Source organism: Leptinotarsa decemlineata, unplaced genomic scaffold, assembly GCF_025532065.1.
Source record: "Leptinotarsa decemlineata unplaced genomic scaffold, Ldec_3_MD MMD2_tig00078422_RagTag_RagTag, whole genome shotgun sequence".
NCBI lineage: Eukaryota > Metazoa > Arthropoda > Insecta > Coleoptera > Chrysomelidae > Leptinotarsa > Leptinotarsa decemlineata.
The window spans coordinates 22,574,557-22,601,621 of record NW_027412747.1 but is presented as its reverse complement, the minus strand read 5'-3'; the positions used below and the strand labels follow the sequence as shown (position 1 = coordinate 22,601,621).

The 27,065-nt window shown below is 36.1% G+C and overlaps 1 protein-coding gene across 1 annotated transcript in view; it reads left to right on the top strand.

Annotated features, from left to right (window-relative positions):
- The window catches only part of LOC111507431 (retina and anterior neural fold homeobox protein 2), a 92,175-nt gene extending 65,321 nt beyond the window's left edge, over window positions 1-26,854 (top strand). Inside the window, exon 3 of the mRNA XM_023162725.2 lies at window positions 24,637-26,854. Coding sequence (XP_023018493.1) covers window positions 24,637-25,011 — 375 coding nt within the window. The 3' untranslated portion in view covers window positions 25,012-26,854. The remainder of the gene's footprint in view (window positions 1-24,636) is intronic.
- The last annotated feature ends 211 nt before the right edge of the window (window positions 26,855-27,065 follow it).

Sequence of the window (27,065 nt, the reverse complement as noted above, 5' to 3'; positions counted from 1 at the left end):
AGGAATTATTTTTCATGCCAAAAATATCAAAAGTGTGCACTTGGATCATTAGTCGCCTTCCTCTATAAATTAGTCCCCGATGATTCCGTGTCTGCACGGTTATAATAGTGATACCGTTCTAAAAGAAATAATGTGTCTGACATTCCACTTCCGTCCACACGCACCCCTCAAACCCGGTACAACCCTGTGCTCAGCTCTTAGTTTCGTAGACGGTCCATTATTAAATTTGTCTTCATTTTGATATTTAATCATTTTATGGCAAGCTTTGTCGTCAAAGTCAAGCGTGTTTTCGTTACTCGAGGCCTACTCAATTAATGCTTTTAATTAAAGATGCTTCAATTAATTTCGACTCGGTTTCCAAAGGCTGGCGATTTCTTGTTTCACAGAATTATTGCTGGAAATTATGTTTGATTTGCGTGTCTAGAGGGGGAGAAACGGAAATTGGTGTTGGTATAACATTTCGTTGTCGTCAAACCGTGTTTTTGTATTTGTTACTAAGCAGTGGATGTTCCTCGGGCAAATCGTATACGAGTCAATAGTATGATTCACATACTATTCCATATTCCACTTTCAGAAAGCAATTTTCGAAGAGAACTGATTTTGAATGAAAGATATTGCTGTCAACAACGATTACGGGATAGATAGATAGATTATTGACTCAATTATTTCTGAAAACTTGCAGAATCAAGCTCTAAACGGGGTCTATCTAGTTTCAAAGAAACTAGATTATGTAAGAAGTTTATGTAACTCTAGCTAACTTTAATCCTACTAATAATATCGCTCGAATTTTGAAAGGCGAAGAATTGTACGCATCAACACCCTCTTCGGTTTTTGATGCGTCCGTGTATAAAATGAACTGTTAACCATCATGTCACAAATAAAAAGTAGATCAAAAGGAATAGATGATCTCGATAATTCTCTCTTAAATCTCTGTTGTCCACCTATAGTGCCCGTTATTTTACATATTATAAACTTTTGCTTGGAGAAGAAAGTTTTCCCAAGTATGTGGAAGCAGTCTATCGTGGTACCAATACCCAAAATTAAAGAACCTAAGGAATTCAAAGACTTGCGTCCTATAAGTCTTCTTCCATTTCTTTCTAAAATTTTGGAAAAGGCTATTGCTCAACAGTTGAGAAACCACCTTCACAACAACAATGTACTTCCAATTATGCAATCTGGCTTCAGACCAAACTATAGCTGTGCTACAGCTTTATTGAACGTATTAGATGATATCATCGCAGCCTCGGATAGAGACGAAATCACTGTCCTACTATTGATCGACTTTAGCAAAGCTTTTGATACATTGAATCGTCAACTACTTCGATCTACATTACATTATAATGGACTTTGTCAAAGCACTTTGAAATTTTTCCATTCATATCTTTCACATAGACAACAACTTGTTAGAGTGGAGAACCACATGTCAGATTTCAAAAATACTTCTTCAGGTGTCCCACAGGGTTCAATCCTTGGAGCTATCCTCTACATAATTTACACCTCCCATTTGACAACCTGTTTGAAAAAACTTAAATATCATATGTATGCCGATGATACACAGTTGTATTTTTCTTTCACTCCTGACTCTGTACAGCAAAGCGAAAATATCATTTGAATCAATTCGTTAATGTATCGAAGAAACATGCCCTGGAAGTTAATAATTCCAAATGCTCTATGATTGTATTGGGAAGGAAAGTCGCAAGGTCGAAACTTAGAGATCTGATCATAAAAACTGATGACACTGTTTAACCGGTTTTAAATCAGGTTAAAAATCTAGGAGTTTGTATCGATGATGAACTCAAATTCAAAAAACATACTTCAACATTGATTCAAAGAGCATTTGGGAAAATGCCTCATAGGCATGTCTTGAGCCTAAAAACCAAATTACTCATTTGTGATTCGTTGATATTATCTATTTTCAGTCATTGTGACGTAGTGTATCATTATTTTCTGAATAAAAATGAGCAACAACGAATTCAAAGAGTTCAAAACTCTTGTTTGAGATTTTCATACGGTATCAAGAAAAGAGAACCGATTTCTCATACACTGAAAAAAGCTAGGTGGCTGAAAATGTACGATAGGCGGGCTCTTCATTCTTCGACATTATTTCATAAAGTTATTGTCAATAGAACACATCCCTACCTCTATAACAAAATAATTTATCGAACTGATGTTCATAATGTGAACATCAGGCACAAAATGATCCACGTTGTTAGACACTCCATAGAATTATTCAAAAGGTCATTTACATATACGATAGCTGAATTCTATAACAACCTACCACCTTCCTTTTGGTCGAAATCTGTTTCCAGTTTCAGGTACTGCCTGAAAAAACACCTTCTGAAAAATCAATAATACCCGAATATATTCTATGACACATTGGCTCTTGTAGGCCATAGCTAAAATATTTGTAGTATCCTTATGTTTGTATCGATATCCGCCTCATGAATTGAATGTTGTACCCGCTATCACAATTCAAATTTTATTTTAGGTCCTTTGTTATTTTTTTTTGTTTTTTATCTTTTTCATTTTTTTGGTAAGGTGCAAGAGGAAGAATGAACTCTGTTCAATCTTGTATCCTAATGACAAATTTGTATTTTGTTTTTCTCCATATTGTATCATGTTATTTCAGCTGTCGATAAATTCATTTATTATTATTATTATTATTATATCAAACATATTGGTTTATTAGTTGATGAAATTGTGTCTTAATTATCTCATGATTGGTTTCATTTTTGTTTTACTGGGTGAGACTTATGTTTGTTTGTATTTGAGGAATTTTCCAGGGAGGAGGGTTTGATATATTTGAAGTATTCATAATATTCGGAAGTGAAAGACGTAAACTGGATAGGTAGCGGTTGTATCTCTCATAGAATGAAAGATAAGCTCTTTCCTTTCCAGCAAAAGTGTTTTTAAATCTGTTTGCGACGACGTTGTGGTGAACTGGGTTTTCTGGATTTGAGTTGACAGAAGCTGCATATGTAAGAGCCAATAGTTGTCTCCGAGAAGATAATGATGGTTCACCTGCTTCGCAACTGATGCTGTTTACGGGACTAGTGCAGAAGGATCCAATTGCAAATCTGATGGCATTATTCTGAATGGTATCTAGTTGTTTCAGAACTGTCTTCTTTGCCGAGTTATATATGATTGCTCCGTAGTCAAGTTTGGATCTTATTAATGACCTGTAGATTTCCATCAAGGTCTTTGAATCGGCACCCCAACTTTTACAGGAAATGGTTTCCATTAATTTCAGTCCTTTCTGACAGGAGGTTTTAAGGTGTTGAATATGTAGTTTCCAGTTCAGTCGGTGGTCTAAAATCATTCCTTGAAATTTTATATTCTCCACGTATTGGACACTTTTGTCGAAGGGTTGTAGTTGGGGTAGGTTTCCTTTATATCTCTTGCAGAACAGGATGCACTTGGTCTTGTCTTCTGATATCTGAAGTCCTGTGGAGGAGGACCAGTTTTGGAGCTTAACAATGAAACGTTGTAGACAGTTAGATATCGTTTTGGGGTTTTTTCCTCTGCCGAAGACTACGAGATCGTTTGCATATAGCCTTGCCTTGAGCGGTGTGCTGCACTCTTCTATTATGCTGTTGATGACTACAAGAAAAAGTGTTGGGCTCAAAGGAGAACCTTGAGGTACTCCGTTTTCCGTAATTTTCGTGGTAGACAGGATTCTGTTAGCTCGTAATCGAAACTTGCGAAGTTTCAAAAAATTGTTTACAAATGCTAGAGAGTTTGCACCAAATGACCATTTTTGCAGTGTTGCCAGCGTTGCCGTACCGAATCATATGCTCTGGCGATATTGAAGAAGATCTTGGTGGTTGATAAAAGACTCAACAGTCTAAAACAAAAACACTCAGTATTCACAATTCCATCTTTTAATATTCCAAGTTCATAGACATCCAGGTCAAGTTTTCGATGGCTCACCCTGTACATATATTCGGTTGTTGTTGGTGCCTCAATCAACTTAAATTTGAAATTTTTATCATCTCTTTTAATTGTTCACCCAAAATCCTACACATGCGAATATGTTTTATAAGAGTTTTACAAATTTGTATATGTATGAGTAAATGTTTTGGTTGGTTTCCCACTTTTGCCGTTACAAATTTTTTGGTTACAATATCCAAACGTTTCAACTGCGGCAGTCATCCTCAGTAAACAGTAGAAATCCGCAGTTACAGTTGAAATGTTTGGAGATTGTAACCAAAGAAGATCACGGCAAAACCCGAAAATCAATCAAAACATTGACGCCAACCGTGAAAGCATACATTCCTGTAAGAGTATAATCTGTTTTTTATATGAGACAGTATCAAAAGTTTTTCCCAATATAGAAAAGTTATCGTTTGTTTATGGTTTTAATTACTCAAGCAATCATCTCATCTAAAAGTAACATATTTAGAAACAATTACGTCATTAACCAATCATAAATATAATTATGAAAGTCATTCAAAATAAATTCTCTAATTAATTCCGTTTGAAGACGGAGTTCAAAGACGGAGTTTGAGTTGAGGATTTAATTAGTACGTAAGACCGGAGCGTTCAAAACCCGTTCACGGAGAGAGAATGCGTGAATCCTGGCCCCGCCTCCAGGCCTCTACTAATTACGACCCATTACGGCAATTAACTGCCAACATCAACCTCTCCATTTTATCGGAAAATCTACATCAGCGAGATTATATTCATCGCCTACGAGTTGCCTATTAGGGTCTCAGACAACTACCTATGTTCGATTAATAATGGATGGGTAATATCGAATACGAGGAAGTTTGTCAAGTTCAAGATGAAATTAGTTGGTGCTCGTAAACAGGTGACAGAAGACGGAGGCCGGTACTGATTTGAGGTTAATTCCATTTTTTGTGGCAGATATTGATAATTATTATGTCCATTTACATATACTACTAAATAAATGTAAAACATTTAAGGAGGTGAATTTCACTAGTTCGGACTTCCATTGTCTACTATATAAAATGATTTGAAATTCCTGAAACAAGTAAAAAAGAATAATTAAGTCATTAATTAAGTCATAATTAAGTTATTAGGTCATCACCCGAAGACGATTGTAGATACCAACAATCGAAACGTCGTGAACTAACGTGACTGGGAATCTCTACACTTTTTTATTACTTTCTTTTTTCATTCCTTTAATTTTTATTTATTCAATTATTATATTTTTACTCGTAGGTTATTTCACTATCATTTCATTTCAGGTTTATTGTTGCTTAATATAATTGTTATTTTCAGCTATTCTTTTTTAATTATTCTTTTTTACTTGTTTCAGGGATTTCAAATCATTTTATATAGTAGACAATGGAAATCCGAACTAGTGAAATTCATCACGAAACATTGTCAATCACCTTCAAACATTCAAGGAGGTGATTCCTCATCGAAAAAAAAGATAGGATCTTTCATATGAAGAAATTACATTGGAGCGTTCCTTGTTAAGATACAGTCCGTTAAAGGGGGTACATAAAATGTGTATAACAATTTTTTTCACAAGCACTAAAAAAGTTACAATATTGAAATTAACCTGACGTTTTGTACTACCAAAAAGATACTCAGCCAGAAATATATTTGGTTTACCCCATGGTGGTAAGGGGTGGAAAACGCAACCCCTAAAATGTATTTCCAATGTAACTTTTTGTCTTATCATTTGTTCACCATTTAAAAATTTATTTCCGGTAGCCTGTTTCATTGTAAACAAAAAATGTCTCCTGGGTTTATTGCCCAAAATAAACCAGTTCGCAGCAAAAAATTAATTCACGAACAACTACAGAGATACATCGTCATAAATGCGAAAATACGAAACTAATCTATCTAGTAGGTCGCTATTAGCGATAGTGACAATTAAATTGGTATGACGCTGTCAGTTTGTGAATTTTCGAAATTTGATTAATACTAATTTTGTGTTGTTCTGTTATTAATTTGTTACTTTAATAATTCACTTGTTATCAAAATGACATGCATGGCTGATATGACTGATATGCATTACGTTTACGATCTGTCGCAGGGGAATGGGTAAGAACCTTCTAGAAGATATGCTGAAATGTATCCTCAACGGCAGCATCCTTCACATAGAATATTTGCTCGACTTCATCAACGATTACGAGAATATGGTTCATTCGACAAAAGAACGCAGGATTGTGGTCGCCATCGAGAAGTACGAACACCACAGCTTGAGGAAGCAGTGATTAATTTGATTGAAGAACAACCTACTACCAGTACTAGAAAGATTGTTTTCCAGTTTAATGTTGATCGTATGACGGAATTTCGAATTTTCAAGGAACAACTCTTATACCTTTACCATCTGCAACGAGTACAGGCACTGTTACCGCGAGACTTTCCGAACCGTCTTGAATTTTGCAATTGGATGCTGGAAATAATTGGAAGAAATTGTGACTTTCTGAAGACGATAGAATTCATAGACGAATGTAGTTTTTCTCGGGACAAGATTATTAACTTTCATAATTATCACATATGGGCTGATGAAAATACTAACGATGTTATCGAAACTAACCATCAAGAACAGTTTTCTCTTAACGTGTGGGTCCGAGTTATTGGGGATGATACAATTAGGCCTCATTTTCCACCTCCTCGATTGAATGGTGAGGCATACGTTCAATTCTTAAGAGAAGTGCATTCAGTACTGCTGGAGGAAGTTCCTTTGGGCGTCAGAAGGGATATGTTTTTTATGCATGATGGGGCTCCCGCTCATTTTGTTGGATCGAGGAGGACCACAGAACTGGCCCGCTCGATCCCCGGATCTCAATCCTCTCGATTTCTCTATTTGGGGCCATTTACAGCATTTGGCTTATCGTACTCCTGTTCGCAATGTAGAGGATTTAAGAAACCGCACCATCGATGCGCGCAGGGTAATCAGAGAGACTCCAGGAATATTTGAGCTAATACGTGGCTCAATGCGCCGACATCTAGACGCATGCGTAATGCCTGAAAGTAGACATATTGAACATTCACTATGATTTCTACATGTTGTGTGTTTTGTTATTAATAAATTAGTTTCGTTCATTACCCTTTAATCGTTTAATGCAGGTACTAACTACAAAATAACAATAAATCCAGTTGGAAGATTCCCTCATCTTTTTATCGAAATGGAGTAGTAGAAAGCCAAACACTTTATTTCCCAAAAATTAATCACTCCTGAAAATATAACCCCTTTAATTCGAATAGTAAAAGCTACAACAAATTCACATCTGATGCAAGAAGGAAATTTTCAAGAGAGATTTGGTTTCAATTGCTGGATGGGTATTATCGGAGGAACACTTTTGGGGCCAATAATTTTTGACGGACAACTGACTGCGGAAAGATATCTACAGTTCCTTAGAAATCAAATTAATGATTTCTGGCTGCCACTGGTTTTAAACGATCTTTTTTTCAAATTTCAGATATTTTTAATATTTTCCGAGATATTTGCAAAAAACCAAACCCTTCTTTTTTCACTAACTTTTGCAATTTTCTCAAGCCCTTCTTGGAATTTTTCAGAAAGTTGCTAGAGATCATTCCGAATCGAATGAACCCTGGATCATAATTTTCGGTGCCCTTGGACAGAAGTTCCAAAAAAAATATATTGTGACCCAGACTAATAATAGACAGTTCTCCACCAATGCACTTGAGAAATCAATATAATAACAGTGACAAATATACATGGTTATAACTGACTAACAAGATAAACACTGTACTTGTCTGTAGTCCACAACATCGCCACCAGAGGCAGTAGAGCTTATTTTGAATTCCCTGTTTGCTGCATGGTAACTCGAAAAAAGGTCCCTCGTTTGCTTCCGGACTCGGCCGTTACAATTCCGATAAAATCAATGTTATAATAGAGAAGGCGAGAGTGGCTACACAAAGCAGCATTGTAGAGCTAATAACACGGCAGCAGTCGGATTGGCCCTATTATGTTCAAGATTATATTACAGCTTCAGGTCTGCGCCTGACGTCTTTCTGAACTTTGCCCAGCGTGACATGCACGACCCTTCCGAGTCGAGAGTGGAGGTACACGAAATCAGGACCGGAATGTCAGGACGGACGATTTTGGGTAACTTGAGGGATAGAGGGGTGGAAGGTGAGAGATAAAATCACGTTACAATCGGATTTGTATTGTATTGAACAGAGTGTACTGAAGAAGTATTACAGTTAATACAGTTGTTATAGATTCCACAATGACCCAAGGTTGACTCAGCTACGGAAGAATAGAATTGACTCATCTTCTCCACAGTTGACAGTCCAGTAGTCCATCCACCTATCCTGTGCTCAATTCAGCCAGAAAATGTGTTATCACAAAAATATGCCCCTTCAGGCGATCTTTAAACAAATATAAATTTATCCAGAAGATTAATTTATATCTTCAATAATTCTACTTGTGCAGCAAGTTGAGTTGTCTCGTTAATAATTATCTGATTCGCAAATTCCTACCCAAGGAATTTTCAGACTCAATTACTTTCACTATCTCCAGTAAATTCATTTACTTCTGTGAATATTTATTTACCTAAATTTCTGCATCTGAATTTACTTATTCGTCAATGAATCTATTTATCTGAATTTATTTATTCTCCAATTAACCTTTTTATCTGGCCGAACTTAAACGTTGGTCGAAACTATGAAGATGTGATTATTTGCGGAAAAAAACTTTATAAATAATCGATACGTCGTTCTCTGATAAACGCCAGAAACAGAAAGGGAAGGATATAACATTTAATTATTGAAATTTGTCATTACTTCAGATTTCGTTCAAGGTTGAACAGGTGTGGCCACCCATTTCATTCCAGTCACGAATGTCAACAGCAAGCTGATCAGTGATCAAGCGCAAGACTATGTTTTCTGGTTTACTGGGTTTATCTCTGAGTGATTATGTCATCTGCCTTGAAATATGAGAAGAAGAATTTGACATTTTGTATTATGACTTTTTAACCCTGAAACTTATAAATGAAAACACATATTGAATCGGTCTTAAACACTTGTAAAATTACATTAATCCAAGGACATATTCAATGGACTGCTGCAAACTGTGTAGAGGTATATCTGTGCCACATCCTGTGGCATGTTACAAGTTCATCAACATAAATTAACACAAGGAAGTTACATCCTTATCACATTGCCTAGCAAATGAACTAAAAATCAATTAAGTGAAAAATGAAACGTTACAATATATAGATAGAAACAACAAACATATGTGGCCCCTCCAAGCTTCCATAGGTACTTTAGTTGTTGTTGTTGAACCTGAAAAAGAAATCCGTAGCAGTCTTCTGTGACTTGTTGAAAGCTTTCGATTGTGTGAACCACGAAATTCTGCTATGCAAACTCCAACACTATGGTTTCAGAAATCAAAGCCTTAACTGGATGAAATCATATCTGAGTCAACGAACCCAAGTTGTGAGAACTGAAACGCTGTCAGATATTGTCTCTGTTAGACACGGAGTACCCCAAGGCTCGGTACTGGGGCCAGTATTGTTTGTGTTGTATTTTAATGATCTAGCTTATATTGATTATGAGGGAACGGTCACAATTTTTGCAGATGATACAACCAACCAGTTGTAATAACACTAATAAAAATGATCTTCAAAACAAAATAGCACAAGATATCCTTAAAGTGAGAGAGTGGTGCAACTCCAATCTGATATCCTTCAATATAGAAAAAACCAATCTTATATCATTCAATTGCAACTTGTCAGGCATTCCGATGGGTAAACAAAAAATAATAAATTTCTTGGAATCAATCTGGATAGCAACCTCAATAACCATTTGCTGAGCAAAAAAATAGCCTCGGGATGTTATGCTTTACGAACAGTGTCGAATGAATTAGGTATTGTAACTGCAAAAATTGTATACCACGCTGTGGTTGAATCGCATCTAAGATACGGCATATCATTCTGCAACCAACAACACTTCAATACAGTCTTTATTCTCCAAAAGCGTGCCATCCGATATCTGTGCAAAGTTGGGCCTAGAGAGTCTTGTAAACCCTTGTTCAAGGAGCAAAAATTACTAACTTTTTCTGCTTTATTCATACTCGAAACTGTGTGCCTAGTACATAAGAACAAAACATCTTACGATGTTGTTATTGGTTTCACTCGCCAAAGCGACAAATTAAGACTGCCTATTCCATCATCAAATTTGATTAAAAACTCACTGATCTATAATGTAACTAAAATATATAACCATCTACCGACCAGTCTTAAAGATATCCAATCACCTTATCAGTTCAGGAAGTCTGTAAAGCAAGTTCTCATTGACCAGGTGTTTTATAGCGTTCAAGAGTACTTTGATGAAGATATGGATGGAATTCTGAAATAAAATTATTCCCTGTTCAAGCGCTGCTTATGTTGATTTCAATAGCTGCTGCAATTTTGAAAACAGTGTCTGTTTATCTTATTTATTTATATATTTTATCTATTAACTTCCTTATTTACCTGTTAATGTCTGACTATTCGTTCATTTAGGATGTATATAAATATGTATGTGTATGGTATTTATGTGCGTTTATATATGCATATTCATTTATTTACCTATAATTGTTTTAGCTGTGCACTAAAAATCGTAACCATATTTCAGTATGACACATACATTAAACCAATGTATATGTATAATGTATAGTTATTATAGTGAAACTCATTTATACATGATTAGCTTTGTCAACGAGTTTATACTTTGGACAATAAAGCACATCTGATTTGATTTGATTTGATTTGATAGTCCTGCGTACTTTTGTTCTATCATGAACTTTCTTCAAAAAATTGCAATTTATCGATTAAATTTCGAGGTCTTGTTTCATTGCTTTTGATTTTGTACGATGTGACGGTATTTTCCCCTTTTTAGCAAATCCCTGCGAAAAACCCCAAACCAAGCTCAAAAAAATATTCAATTTACGAACCTCATTAATTCACGTACGAAAATCGTTACCAAAAGCAAAGTTAACTACCCTAATAATCGGTTTTGACATTCAACATTAATAGCCTTTATTATGCGAGGGTGAGAGTCTATTTTACAAGCGTCCTGCAATGGTGGTCCCGGCTAATAAATTGGTAGCTACACACATCAATGTCACCGTGGTCTTCTTTGTTGTATCCAGCTAATCAGGCCTACGACGTGTAATTTGCGACGACACGTGACGGTCACGTGACCGCCGACGCTGCCGCAATTGTTTAAAACTTGTTACAGAGTTTGGCGTTGTTTGTTGTACGTTGTGAGGAACGACGTCGAAAATTATTAGTATAGGATTACTGTACGGTCTGCGAGTCGGCGATAGTTGATTTGTTACTGAAAAGAATCTATTGACAGGGAAGAAGGAGAAGACATTCCTTTTTGACTCAATGATAAAACGATACATTATTCTCATAAAGATGAATAAAGTTGAATAACCGACTCACATTCCGTAGATCCGGGGTTTCCTAATCAACTCTCACCAGATATTTTTCTCTCAGGAGGATCACGCTGTTGAAATGAGTGAGAACTTTCAAGAGAACATTTTCTGAAATGATTGATGTATATCAGAAGATGGATGTGTATCTGGTATCTGTAGAGTAGGGAGGGTGAGAGTAGTCTCACAGCACGTAGACCACATGTGACCCATTGTACATCCTCCCGAGGAGTTGTCCTCCTAGATCATCGTCCATCCTGTCCTTTTCAGGAAGATGAACAGGTTATTCCTTCATATTGGCAGGTGTGGGCCAAGACTCGCCGAACATACACTCTCTTTGGCAACCTTTTGGTGCCTCACGGTGGCATCTGCGAAGGTTCTGAAAGGTGCAGGGATATTACTGTCGTTACGCGGCTTCTTCAACCATATTGGTATTCCCTCCGTGGAGGTGTACAAGTGAGGGAGCTTTCCTGCAGGGGCAGCCAGTTCCTTGCCTGCGCCCGCCCGCCGCAGGAAGTATCCTTGCTGTTGGAGGTGATCTGCTATGTCCAGCCACATTCCAAGCGGTAGATTGGGGTGGGCATTTCTGTACATCCCCAGCCACCGCCTCAGATTTAGGTGAGCACTTCTGTCCAGCCTTGTGTAGGCTGGTCCACGGTGGCATGTTTTGCAATGGCTTTTGGGGGGTTTAAGTTCCCCTCACCCTACTTATTTCTGCCACTGACCAGGAGTCTGGCGATCCCGTCTGTAAGGACTCATTGGCTTCCCGATCAGGGCCTCCAGTCCCCAAGCCGTTCCCCTAGCTTTCACACAGTGAAAGTGTACATTCCTTGATCAGTTGGAAGATTATTTCTACTATATCAGCGATTTCATGTGATTGAAAAACCTTCAACAAATACGTTTCACTTTGGACGAGTATGCATTACTCTAAACTCAACTATCCTGAAACCCAATTAGCTGCCAACAGAAGAAGAATGTGGCTATAATAAACAAGCAATCACCAGCCTGCACTGATGGTAAACAAGGCCAAGATTTAGCCAAAGCCTTGGTAGATAATAACATTATCCTGAGGTGTGTTAAAGGGCACGACAGAAGTAAAAGTATACGCATTGCCGACTTTTAAGCCAAGGCAGCGGCTGAGTTCCATAATTGAAGGTCGACTCTTTCAGTTGTATTGCCAATTGCATATGCAGGAAATTTTCTGTGAAGATTCTTGCAATGACGCCTGTCGGATATAATCCAACGCCCTTCGTGGTAATAGCCAGGGGAGTAGATATTTTCTGATAGGCGTCAGTCCATTCAACCTACTGTGTAGGTATATTCGAGACTGGCTTGAACATTTAAAGTTCATTTATTTAGATTTGTTTACTGCCAGTTTTCAAGCATAGCCTACTGACTAATACAAAAGTTTTACTTCCTTTTTCAGAGGAATCGGGCAAATTACGGCTATGCAGTTGGTTAGTACCTCGTCCACTAGATGGAGTGACATTTTGCTGTTCGCTCCAACTTAGGAAGAGGATACATACTCTGAAAGAATTCCGATTTTCAATTATGGAATATCATTGACTTTAGGTCGATGATGGCCACTATCTTGCACTGACGAGTGACTAAGGAGCCCGAAACTGGTCTGCAGCAAATGTGCCCGTTCCAGAATTGAAGGTCGACTCTTTCAGTTGTATTGCCAATTGCATATGCAGGAAATTTTTTGTGAAAATTCTTGCACTGACGCCTATCGGATATAATCCAACGCCCTTCGTGGTATTAGCCAGGGAAGTAGTTGTTTTCTGATAGGCGTCAGTCCATTCAATCTACTATGTGGGTATATTCGAGACTGGCTTGAACGGTTAAAGTTCATTTCTTTAGAAAGAAAACCTTTAGAAAAAAAAACTGACTCAGAGTACAATCCCCGTATGCCACTGTCCACATTTCGATCATTCTTGAGTTCTTAATTTTTCACGAAAAATTTGATGTATCCTGTAAAACTTGAAAATTCACTTCGTACATCCCAATTTTATGTCACCGAAAGAGGTCAATCTGCTAATGAGATTCATACGGTTATTTGATAACATATATACACACATCGGAAAAGTCTAGGGATATTTTTATAACATACTAAATATCATAAAAATAAATGCATGAGGTCGTTTAATTTCGATTTAATTGGTACACTCGACCACCCTGTAGATTTCTATGGGTTGAACAAAGCCTGCAAAAACGGTAACTAATCTTTTATCAAGTTTTTTACAAACTGTAGGTTTTCGGCTAAAATGAATAATCTGAAAGTGTCGAGTTTGTACATTCTATGCAGTTCTTGCTCAGCAATTAAACTGGAAATATTGTGCTTCAACATGGAACGCCATCACTTACCATTGGCTGAGATAAATAGAGCTGTAGGGCTTCTTCAAGGTGGCATGCGACAAAATGATGTAGCTCTTCGTTTGGGGGTCTCCCAAAGTGTTATCAGTCGATTGTGGCGGCGTTTCCGTGAAACTGGCAGTCCAGCCGAACAACATCCAGGGCGGGGACGCGCTGCAACTGCAGTTCAAGACCGATTTTTGGTCTTAACCGCAAGAAGACAACCGACAATCACAGCACCTGAGTTGGTTAACGTGTTGCAGCAGACGCACCAGGTAACCATTGGTCGTGATAGTCAGAAATCGACTGCATGAAGCAGATCTCCACAACAGAAGGCCACTTAGATGTCCACCTTTGTCGAGAGGCAATCGCGGTAGAAGATTAGAGTGGTGTCAAGAACATCAAAACTGGGATGCAAATGAATGGGCCACAGTTTTGTTTACAGACGAATCCAGATTTGGATTTCATCCAGATTCTCGTCGAGTAAGACTGTGGAGACGACCTGGAAATAATGAACGTTTGAGACACGTCCAGGAAGTCCACACATACAGAGGTGGTACAGTAATGCTATGGGGCGGAATCATGATCGGCGGCAGAACCGATCTCGTTTTTCCAAATCGCTCCCTCACAGCTCGACCGTACCTCGACACCATTCTTCTACCTATCGTCCGTCCGTTTGCTGGTGCTGTTGGTGAAAACTTCCACCTAATGCACGATAATGCTCGTCCACATGTCGCGCGTCTAGTGACTGACTGGCTCACCAACGAAGGAGTTGATGTATTGCCATGGCCAGCACAATCACTGGACCTGAATCCCATCGAACATGTGTGGGACATGCTTCAACGAAGAATTACTCCGCATATGGGGAACATTCACACAACGTTTCAATTGAGAGAGCTTTTAATCGCTGAATGGGCAAATGTACCTCAACAAGACATTGACAATCTCATTTTGTCGATGCACGATAGATGTAGGGCCGTAATAAACCAGCGTGGAGGCCATACTTTGTACTGATTCCAATTTTTTTTGTATTATGATTTTTTTTCGGGGTGTCATATTTTTTTTTAGTTTTGCTTATATGCGCACTTAGTATTTTTGACCATTTAATAAATTTTGTTGTAAGTTACATTCGTTTAATAATCACCCGTCAACTTTTTTTTCCCTAAAGCAATCTAAAAAAAATTATTGCCATTTTTAAAAATATCCCTAGACTTTTCCGATGTGTGTATATATATATATATATATATATATATATATATATATATATTATATATATATATATATATATATATATATATATATATATATATATATATATATAAATGAATAGATAAGTACTCTTTGATCATTCCTATATTGATTTCAATTTAAGAGCCACCGGTAGACAGCTGTTTCAGCCTATTGGGCATCGTCAGTACCGGGCAGGCGGTCCTCGATTGAAGACAACTTGGGAAAAAACCAAGAAAGTACTTGATAAAAATAGCTGCGTAAACGCAACATCAACACTGACATAAAAACTTGGCAAGTTGACTTGGGTGTCACACCAATATGTGGTTCCACTTATGTTTCGCTTGCGTTTACGCAGCTATTTTCAACAAGTACTTTCTTGGTTTTTTCCCAAGTTGTCTTCAATCGAGGACCGCCTGCCCGGTACTGACGATGCCCAATAGGCTGAAACAGCTGTCTACCGGTGGCTCTTGAATTGAAACCAATATGGGAATGATCAAAGAGTACTTATCTATTCATTTTTTGATTTTCATGGAATTATATATATATATATATATATATATATATATATATATAAATATATTTACTTCTGTTTCTATATATATATATATATATATATATATATATATATATAGAAACAGAAGTAAATATATTTATATATATATATATATATATATATATATATATATATATATAGAATATATATATATATATATATATATATATATATATATATATATATAGAAACTTCTGTTTCTATATATATATATATATAGAATATATATATATATATATATATATATATATATATAGAAACTTCTGTTTCTATATATATATATATATATATATATATATATATATATATAGAAACAGAAGTAAATGCCTGAAAGAATATATATATATATATATATTCATTCAGGCATTCATTCAGGTATTCATTTCATCCGGATGTCTAAAATTCATAGGCAAATTTGAAGAGACAACCGTATAAAAGAACAAACAAGAAGATAAAACGTTCAGTTTGAGCAGAGCCATGAAGATGATAGCACAGCCTGCTATAGAGAGCGCTCGCATATAATAATTAGAAGTGATTCAATATTAAACGTTAATATTGAAATTTCCGTATAAATATGCATAATCGGAAAGTCAAACAACTTTTTTCCAAAAACTTTCAACAATATTTCCTTTATTCATAAAACTGACGTGTATTTCATGATATTCGTTCTTCGATAAGCAGTATCGTTCTTCATCATTAATTCGTTTAGGAATTATAAACCATTTGTAATCTTCTAGAACATGAGTAGATATTCCAGGTCATCTCCTGATAATGCCAGCTTGGTTTGTGGAATGCGTTGGAAAATTCAAATCATTATCATTGTTGTTGAATAATGTAACAGGTATTTTCGAATAAATAAACCTATTAACGTCGATCTCTTTATCCATTAATGTCGTTAACGATGACTCATCTTCGTCACAAGCAACTCGCTATCTAATTATCCAGCATTAATAAGTAGTTTTCAAACTCGAGAAGTAGGTACCTGAATAATTTCGGAAGTAGGTAAATAGAGAAATTGATCGTTCTGTCTAATTATTCTGTTTGAAAAAACATGATTATATTTGTCAAGCAATCAATCCGAAAGCATATAAAACGTCCAATAGGGAAGATAGATCGATTATCCATTTCCAATATAAATAGTGGTGTTTGTGTAGGAAATGGATATAAAATTGGAATATGTATACATCAATTTTCTAGCAGAGGCGTTCGTTTTATCGACGGCTTTTGTTATGCTGACAAAATAAGAGAAATTATATAACCACCTGTTTGTGACTGCTGTTTTATAGTCATTATTGCCTGTAGAGACCAAATAACGACCACTTTATGCCGGTAATTTGCTCCGTAGATGTTATCTTTGATTTATAGTAAGTAGGTAACGTATTTGTTTTCCAAAAAAACCTTTTCAGTTATGTGAAATACAATCGGAAATGATATTATTGGATGAGTTAACGGTGAAGTGAGTAAAAAATGCATGAGACCTCATTACTGCTATATCCAGAATAACCAGCCTCGTTTCCCGTAATGGTTTTGAAATGACCCTGGATTATTATAAACGAGACAGTTTTACTGATCATTATGTGCGTTTCGTGTATCAAATGTTTCATGAGTAAAAAGCATTGATTACAAGCATTGCTTGTTTATTCTCTTCAGTTAGATAAAAAAGTAATTTAATTTCTTGGTGGATACTACCAACATTATCAGGAGCCAGTAAAGTGGCACGTAGCCAATGTGGCATGTAGCGCCATCTTGTGGAAACCATATGCCGTTGGGGTCTTGTTTGCCATAAAATACTCATCGAGAAATTAGAAAATATCGGCATACGGGGCAGAGCATATGAACTGTTTTATTCCTATTTGAATAATCAATGACAAATAGTGTCTATCCATTCCCAATTGGAACGGCAATAAAAATAAGAGTACAGTCATAAACATTTCTTTCCTGTGGCCCCTAGTCGCCCAGATAGTTAGTAAACTTGCTATCGCAAATGTAGTTGAGGAATGAAGGCTCGGCTAGCTGGACTGGCTGAATACTGATTTTTTGTCCGTTTCACAATATTTCTTTATCAGTGCCGTGTGTTCGTGGGGTTAGGTGAGGTTTTGCAAACCGATTTTTGAACATTTTCTAGAGATCAATTACCCTAATACCAAATTGATATTTTTGCGCTCGACGCGCGTTTCGCTAACAAGGTTAGCATCTTCAGGAGAAGCAAATTGATACTGAATCTAAAGACAAGGGTTAGCTGTTTATATATCTTAAGTTTTTTGGTCCGATGTGGACTTTGTTGGTTAAATGATGATTATTCTAATTGATTTTTCGGTAATCAACTAGTGTAACCACTACCTGCAAATTAATTTGTCAACAATAGATTAAAAACTAATTCGCGGGTAATGGTTTCACTAGTTGATTGCCGAAAAATCAATTAGGATAATCATCATTTAACAAACAAAGTCCACATCGGACCAAAACACTTTAGATATATAAACAGCTAACCCTTGTCTTTAGATTCAGTATCAATTTGCTTCTCCTGAAGATGCTAACCTTGTTAACGAAACGCGCGTCGAGTGCAAAAATAACAGTTTAGTGTTGGGGGTAATTGATCTCTAGAAAAAGTTTTGAACCTTTACACCAAAGGTTCCAGTCTCATCGTTTAAACCGATTTTTGTGAAAATCTTATTGTTTTTTGGTACTTTCCTCAATATGATTTTCTGGAGACCTTTTGAAACAAATGATTACATTACATGTGAGGAATCTGTGTCAATCGACAGGGATCCAGAATTTGAAAATAAGGATTTACATGTTCAAGTTCAGCGAGTAATTTTAAATATTCATGAATGCTTGAAGAAGGAAAACTGTCACACTTCACAGAATGCTATCGTGAATAGAATATGCGAGTTAACGAAACTATCTCGTTCGACAGTTCTTCGAGTCATTAAAATAGAGGATGTCATTGACCATGCAATGAAACGAAAACAAAGGAATAAAAAATTCGCAAATGTTGATGGTGCTACAAAAGATGTAATTCGGCGAACAATTTATGGTGTATACCAAAAAAATGAAGTACCAACCTTGGAAATGATTTGGTATAAATTACTCGACTATTCCGATAATAATTACAAATCTTCAGAAACTCTACGAGGTGTCTTATTGTCTTGTAGTTTCAAATATAAAAAATTGAACAATCGGATGGTCATAATGGAATCGACACGCATTGTTCAACTCCGACAAGAATATTTGAGGCTAATGAAAAGCTACCGAGAATCCAGCAGACATATAATCCACCTCGACGAAACTTGGTTTGACACCCATGATGTTGTCAAATATGGCTGGGTAGACGAAACCAAATATTGTGCTTTGAACACACCTTCTTCAAGGGGAAACGCCGGGAATGGAAGTGGTTTCGTACCTAACGCTTTGTTTCTGCCGACCAAAAATATAAAAGACTTGTCTGCTGATTACCACGAAGATATGACTGCGGCTTCATTCAAAACCTGGTTCAGTGAGCAGCTTCTCCTAAATATTCCTTCAAACTCGGTTATTGTTATGGATAACGCTTCATATCATTCTCGGTTATTGACTACAATAACAAACTATAACACATAAAAAGCAGATATTGTTGATTTCATGCGAAATTATGACATGGAAATACCCGAAAAGATTCCAACGAAAAAGGTATTACTGGCGACCATAAAACAAAGTAATTTCAAAAAAGAGTATATTATTGATTCGATGTGTGAAACACGTGGTCATATTCTCTTACGTTTGCCTCCATACTATTGTTCAATCCAATTGAAATGGTTTGGGCCACAATGAAAGAAAGCTTGCGTGAATGTAATCAGTCACCGACTTTGAATGCTCTAGTGCTTGACAATATAAGGCGAGTGGTGAATGAAATAGGTAATAGAGATGTGTGGAAGAACTGTGTGGCCCACGTTATAAAAGAAGAGAGTAAATATTATGTGAAATTTCTAGCAATTTGTTGGCCTGCATTATTTTGTAAATATATGTTTGACGAGAATTCGGTGTGATCATTTGTGTTTTTATTGTATTTTGGAGTTTTCGACTCGGAAATCAACTACCTTAAATTTCGAAGTTTTTCATAATTATCCATGGTGGAAAAATTCAGTTGAGATAACTTTTTCATGGGGTGATCAATTGCTATGATTGTAAGAATAAGTTACTGAAAAACTACCACTTAAAAATAATATGCCGACGCCTATGTCGGGGCGGGAATTCCTTCTCTGTGCTGTTCCAATTGGTATTGGAAATACCATAACATCGATGGAAAAAAAGAACAATTACTCACGGAGTTCCGCAAGGTACGGTCTTGAGTCCAATACTTTTCATTATCTATATAAATAGTTTATCAAACATGCATTCCAAGTAATCTTTTATAATGCGGAGACATGGCAAGACCTCAAGATAAAATCAGAAAGAGATTTCAGAAACATCATGAAAAGGTTTCAATATAAGAAATTGACCTTAAACGTAGAAAAAACAAAATATCCACCATTCACCTTTTATGCCAATAAACTACCGAACATTTGTGCATTTATTATCAATCAAAACTTATTGATTCCAGAAAGTATCTCAATTAAATACCTTGGCTTAATGATCGATCGACATATGAAATAATTCTAACTTGAAAATTACGAGGATTCTTATTTCGCTTCAAACTATTGAAACAATGGCTCGCAATTCCAAATATGACTACAGTATATCATGATTTGGTACAATCGCAACTCTCTTATGGTAATATAGGTTGGGGAGGTATTAGGAATTTTCAATCCAAAGCTTCTCAGACATTTTGTGAAAGACGTTCAAGATTGGTTACACATATCAAAATTGGCATGTGAATCTCAAGTAATTCATAATGAGAAAGTATTCCTACAGTAGGAGAAGTGCCTTCAAATTCAAAAGACCCATATTTCAAGATGAGCCTTTGAAGGGCTTCTAATTAATCTATCCCACACAATAGAAGCATATTCCAGCCTAGGTCGAACAAAAGTGAGATAAAGTAATTTGAATGTTGAAGCTTCTTCAAAGTCTTTAGTATTGCTAATTAACAATCCATACATGCGATGAGCATCTGTCAGAGTAATGTCAATATTTTTATTGAATAAGAAGGATGAATCAAAAGTAATGCCTAGATAGTGTGTCAGGTGATAGTGTCAGGACTCTCCAGAACTAGATTGTTTATGACGTTGTTGTGTAACGTCAGATTTTCTAATCGGTCATGAAATGACGGTTGTACCGCTAGAGAAATAAAAACAACCTTATCACCGGACCTAAATAGCAATTATTGCTTGTTTCTCTCTCGCTAACGTCTTTCATGAAGCATTCAATTCTTAAACGAAATAAAAACTCCATTCGGAGCCGTCAGCTTCCTTTTACAAAGTTACACAATTCGCCGAACAACACGAGAAAATTGCATTCAGCTAACATGGGAGTTCGCTAAAAGTTTTTATTGGATTTAGTCAATTTAAGACAGCTTCAGTCCGCCATTAGCCGCACCAAAGAATGACATCAAATTGTCAATTAATGCATCAGTTCAAAACCAATTTCGAGTTTCGCCCGAAGCATCAACATGGCCGCGAGCAACGAAACTTAAGAATACAGATAATCAAGAGTGCCAGGGTGACTAGGGGTGGATCTAGCGGACGGATCTTCCCTTTTCGCTTTCACCCTGCATCACTTCTTCAAGGGGGTGCGACCAGAAATACAGTTTAGCAAGTATACTCGACTCTATGAAACTGATTGTTTTTAAACAGGGTAGAATAACTTAACGAGTATTTCATATACAGTCTATAGTCTATTTTCTCAAGCAGCAGCGTAATGAATCATCCTCAGAAGGCTGTTTCTTATAGCAGTGAATAGTTTAGTCGGTTGAAAAGTGAAAAATGTGGCATTTACATGGGTGGTCCTAGTAGTACCCGGCTTAACCTAGAGATGGCAGTAGTTGTTTGAAAAATATCATCGTATCAGAAAGTACACAATCTTTAAAGCATATATTTCAAGTTTGAAGACGCTGCAGTTTTTAGTATTTGTTTGGCAGCCACCAATAGCGAAAGTTTTCGGTGAATTCGTTAAAATGGATAAAATTGATTATCCTCATGTGGTACAATACTTTTATTTGAACTGGATTCTACTATGGATATGAATTCTACTGCTGCTTCGTTTAGAACAGTAAAATATTGAGGTGATCACTCCAGAAACGGTGAAGAAAATCCACAAAGGGGTACTGAATGATCGCGAGCTAGCAGACTCAGTAGGCATTTTGTCGAATATTTTCAGATTATATGAAATAATGTTCCATGAATAAGTTGTGGATCTTGTTATTCTCCACAACTTATACAGGGTGTTTCAAATTCGATCCTCGCCATTGGGATCTCGGGAACTATGAGAGATGCCATGATGGTTAAATTGGAGCAAAGTTGCGCATTTACCTGATTAATAATATGCCCTTGAGAAAGCTCTGAAATTCCAAGTTTATCGGGAGATAGCCGAAAAAAACAGAAATTTCAGAAAATGGTTGTTATTTTTTTCCGACTCTATTTTTCGAACGGTTCGAAAATAAATTGCACTTCCACACTGTCACTATTTCCCGGCTACATAATAGTGTTTTCAGATTTGCTCTCCGACGTTTCGTTTTTCGGCCACCATCATCAACTTTATTTTTTCTTACGGGCGCTACATTGGATTCTTTCTGTTTTGAATAGAACTAGATTTTACAATGATGTATCATACGTTATCATTCTTTTTTGAACAATTGGATAAATTGAAAATAATTAATCCTTATCATAATAGGCTTTGACTTTGATGTTTCTAAATTTGACTTTCAATTTGTTGCACTAATGATGTTTTGATATTGTACAAGTCATTGAATTTTTGGCGAAATATGGCTTTTACGAATGAAGAAAAGAGAGATATGATACAAATGTATTACAAATACCATAGAAGCAGACATAGAACTTTGAACAAATAACAATAATTAACTAAAACGCAAAGAAAAAAGTGAATCACAACAAATGCTCAAAATGCTGGCCATATGGTCATGATAACACAACTGTGCCCTTCTTCGAATATTATTCACTGCAAGATCAATTTCCCTCCTCTTCCGAACTCTCTAACAATGCTCTGTTGAAGGTCCTCAATATTTTGATATTCCCTCTGACCACAAACTCTATTTTCAGTGTACCCCATAAGAATGTTTCCATAAGTCTAAAGACCTTGCTAGCCACCTCACAGGTCCATTATTCCCTATCCATTTTCGGATTCAATAAAATTTCTGGGCACAAATTTAGATGAATATTTGAAGTGGAATACTTACACATATTGATCAGCTGTGTAAGAGACTCAATAGTAGTTATTATGCAATTGTGCAGCTGAAAAACATATTCACAGTAGAGCAATTAATAAATGTGTACTATGCTCTCTCATATTCACATATTTCTTATAATATTGTCCTTTGAGGAAGTACGGCCAATGCTCGCAGAGTTTTCATCGGTCAAAAAAGACTAACTCGTCTAATCTTTGACTTAGATTACCGAATGACGTGTAGCAATCATTTTAAAAAGTTCAAATTACTGACCGTACCATCGATCTACATTTATAAAACTGGATTATTATTATTATGTATCACCAAACCTTTCAGTCAGGTAATTAGATACTCGTCTAGTAGTTTACGGTAAAGCACCATCATGTTGAAACGAGATGTTGTAAAGTTAGTCAAAGGGAGTTCATCCAAATAGTCTTCGAAAATCGACATTGAAAACTGGTGATAGGTTTCTCCATTTAGTTCCGTCAAATAAATAAGAACCAAAAATTCTATCGCACTTGAGGTCGAATTTCTCGGGACTGCCTGCTTTCATCTGTCCAAATTACATTTTCCAGAAAAATCAGGTCTTCTTATTAGCCTTTCGGAATCACATGGATGCAATTTTTGAGATATGTGTATTTTATAACATTTTAACCGCTTTTTTTGACATGTCTCCAAGCATTTGTATGAAAAATATTCATTTCGGAAGAATTCTGACGTGAAGATTTTCCCGGGTTCATGTTTATCTGCAAATTATTACTTTTTATTGAAAAGGACACAATGTCTAACTTACCTCATACATACCTCATTTATCAAATTTTCTTTAGTTTCCTGGTTCATTCTGTATCCGTATTTTTTCTCCAGTTTTCAGATGAACCAAACTTGGTGGAACTTTGAACAATAACTTGAACATAATTCGATGTGGTTGTCGTCTTTCGGGATACAAGTTTAAATACATTTCCTAAGTCCTAACACTGTTTGTATCATATTTGTAATACATTTGTATCATATCTCTTTTTTCTTCATTCGTGAAAGACATTTTTCGCCAAAAATTCAATAACAAAATGTCATTGAGTGTAACAAGTTGAAAGTCGAATTTAAAAACATCAAAGTCAAAGCTTATTATGGTTAATTGATTTTTTTCAATATTTCCAATTAAAAAAAATTATAACTAATGATATTTCATTGGGAAGGTAAAATCTAGTCCTATTCAAAACAGAAAGAATCCAATGTAGCGCTCATAAGAAAAAATTAAAGTTGATGATGGTGGCCGGAAGACGAAACGTCGGATAGCAGATCTGGAAACACTGTTATGTAGCAGGGAAAAAGTGGCAATGCGGAAGTGCAATTTATTTTCGAATCCTTCGTGAAATAAAGCCACAATGAAATAAAAACCAGAACGGGAATTTCAAAACTTTCTCAGAACTTAGTCAAATAAATGCGTAACTTTTCCCCAATTTAACTCATAGTTTCCGAGATCCCAATGGTGGTAATTGAATTTGAAACACACTGTATATTAAATTCCTTCAATATAAGGCCTGATTTCAGTGGAAATCATAAAAACCGTTCAGTTTCACTTCTTAAAATTCATCCTATTACATCCGTCCTGCCTTGACTAGACATTAGTTCATGTTTCCTGTGAAAAACACTATACAGTCTCTGAAAATGTTTATGCTTTTTTTGATTTCTTTCCCTTCATGCTTTTGTACTGGTCTTTTACAGCAAGTCAAAAATATATACCATATATTTGTCGCACTCCATAAGTCGTTCAAGGTTGTCATATATCGTACCTCACTTTTGTTTTTGTTCCAGGTGTGGTTCCAAAATCGTCGTGCAAAATGGCGTCGCCAAGAGAAAATGGAAGCGGCTCGTTTGGGTCTCAGCGAATACCACGCAGCAACTCTATCCAGGGCTGCTGGATCCAGCCTATCTCTCCCCATGGACCCCTGGTTATCACCCCCACTCTTATCAGCTCTCCCAGGATTCCTCAGCCACCCCCAGACAGGCTACCCCAGTTACCTCACGTCGCCGCTACCAACAGATCCAGGAAGACCCCCCATGGCACACTCGCATTCCATTTCCCCCAACAGTACCCCCCCGGACCTGCGTAGCACCTCGATAGCTGCCCTCCGCTTGAAAGCGAAGGAACACGTGGAGAATATCACGAAGGGACTTCAGATGGTTTAATCGTGTTTTACGTTTTGTGTGTGTGTTTGTATATAAAAAAATGTGCATTTTCCTGTATATATTCCTGTATATTATATTATTGTTGAACTTCGTAGTGAATGGAACTTCGTAGTCAATGTTGGTATACCGTGTGATGATTTGAAATCAGCTTGTCCGATTGATTGATATCCTATTTATTTTTCAGAAAGTCATATTGAATATAGGAAAAAGAAAATAGCTTTTGTCTAACTTATTCTACGATTTTCAAGTAACAAGTATTTTTAACAAACGAATTCTCAAATATACAATGAAATAGTGGGTATATGTGTGTTTGGTACCTGTAACAGGTACCTGTAATAACAAAATGTTACCTGTGTTATCAGTTCCACTACCAAAACGATAATTATTCAGAAAATTAAACTTGTGGATTGGAACAAGTATCAATGGATTCTAATCTAGTGGTCAAAAATTCATAAATTCAGAAGTGGAAAGCTGCAGAAATCTAATTGGTCATTGTGGGTCTTGATAGTGGGATTTTTATACATATACGTACATATACATTCAACGTAGACATTGGAGTTCCACAGGGCTGTGTTTTGAGACTACTGATTTTTCTGATTTATATGCATGATTTACCTTAACATCTAGGTATCTGCCGATGATACTGCAGTCTCAGAAGAAGCTGATAACCTTGCGGGACTACAGTTGAAACTGAACACAATGAGTTATAAATTCACGAAATGGTGTCACGGAAATAAACTTATAGTCAATGCCGACAAAACGGTGTTGGTTCAATTCTTCAACTGAAGACACTTAGAGACTATACAGGTTGATATAAATAATGTCACTATCTATCCGTCGGAAACCACAAAAGTTTTAGGACTTCATATAGATTCTGGGTTGAGTTGGCAAGTTCACATAAATTATGTTTGCAAGAGAATCAACACCAGTTTTTAGGCATTGGTATAACTTTAAAAGGTTATGAATGAAGAGCATTTGTTGAACATTTACAATGCGATGGTTTATTCAGTACTATCTCATAATGTGCTTTTGTGTGCTCTCAAAAAAGAATAATACGTATGTTATATGGTCTTCGACACACATATTCCTGTAGACTCATTTTTAGGGAAAGAAAAAATGTAACGCTACCATCTATATACATTTATAATTGTCTGCTTTTTGTTAAAAAAAAGAAGTCTGAGTTTCAACAATCACCCAACAAGAAATGGAAATCTAATTAACCTGCAGCAACATCATACGAGATTGTTTCAAAAATCACCCTTTCTAGCAGGCTCCAAGTTATTGTCTGCCTTCAAATATAAAGACTATCCCATCAATGTCTACTTTCAAACGGAAAGTTGAGGAATACCTTTTAGAGGGATGTTTTTATTCTATCAATGAGTATTTTGAGTATACTTCCAAATAATTGTGATCTCTATGTTATTTATTAACTCCGTATTACACATCCACATGTTTATTTTTACTTGACGTTTCCTATATAATTGTTAAATGATCATTTCAAAGAAATAAAAATATTATTATTATTATACAAGACCACACAACGAATGAAGAGAACATGGAAATTATCTAAACGAGCAATAATGGAAGGAAGATGAGTTTGTTAGAAGCATTATAAACAAATAAATTGTATACAAAACTTCAATTTTGAATTTACGAAATCAGACAAAAGCGATTTTCTTCATCCTATATTCAATTTGAAATCAGGTTCGGACCTAGAATAAAGAGTGTGACAATTCACACAGGCTTACAAAGACCCTCTAGTTTTGAGCTTTAAAATATTTTCTTCACTGAAGGTTTCTTCTACTCGTCTGAAGCAGGCAATAATTGTACCATTTATTCAAAAAATAATCGACTTTTTTGAGTATTTTCACAGTTCATAATCTAAAGAATATAAAAACTTTAACAGAGAACTGTTTACACGTGTAGAAAAGGCAAACTTTCAGTTCACCACGGTAAGTCTTCTTCACGAAGAAGAATGTTTTATTCATCAATACCTTGTCGAACTCAATAATTTTGTCTATCAAAAAAAGAGTTTGAGATATTATATACATAAC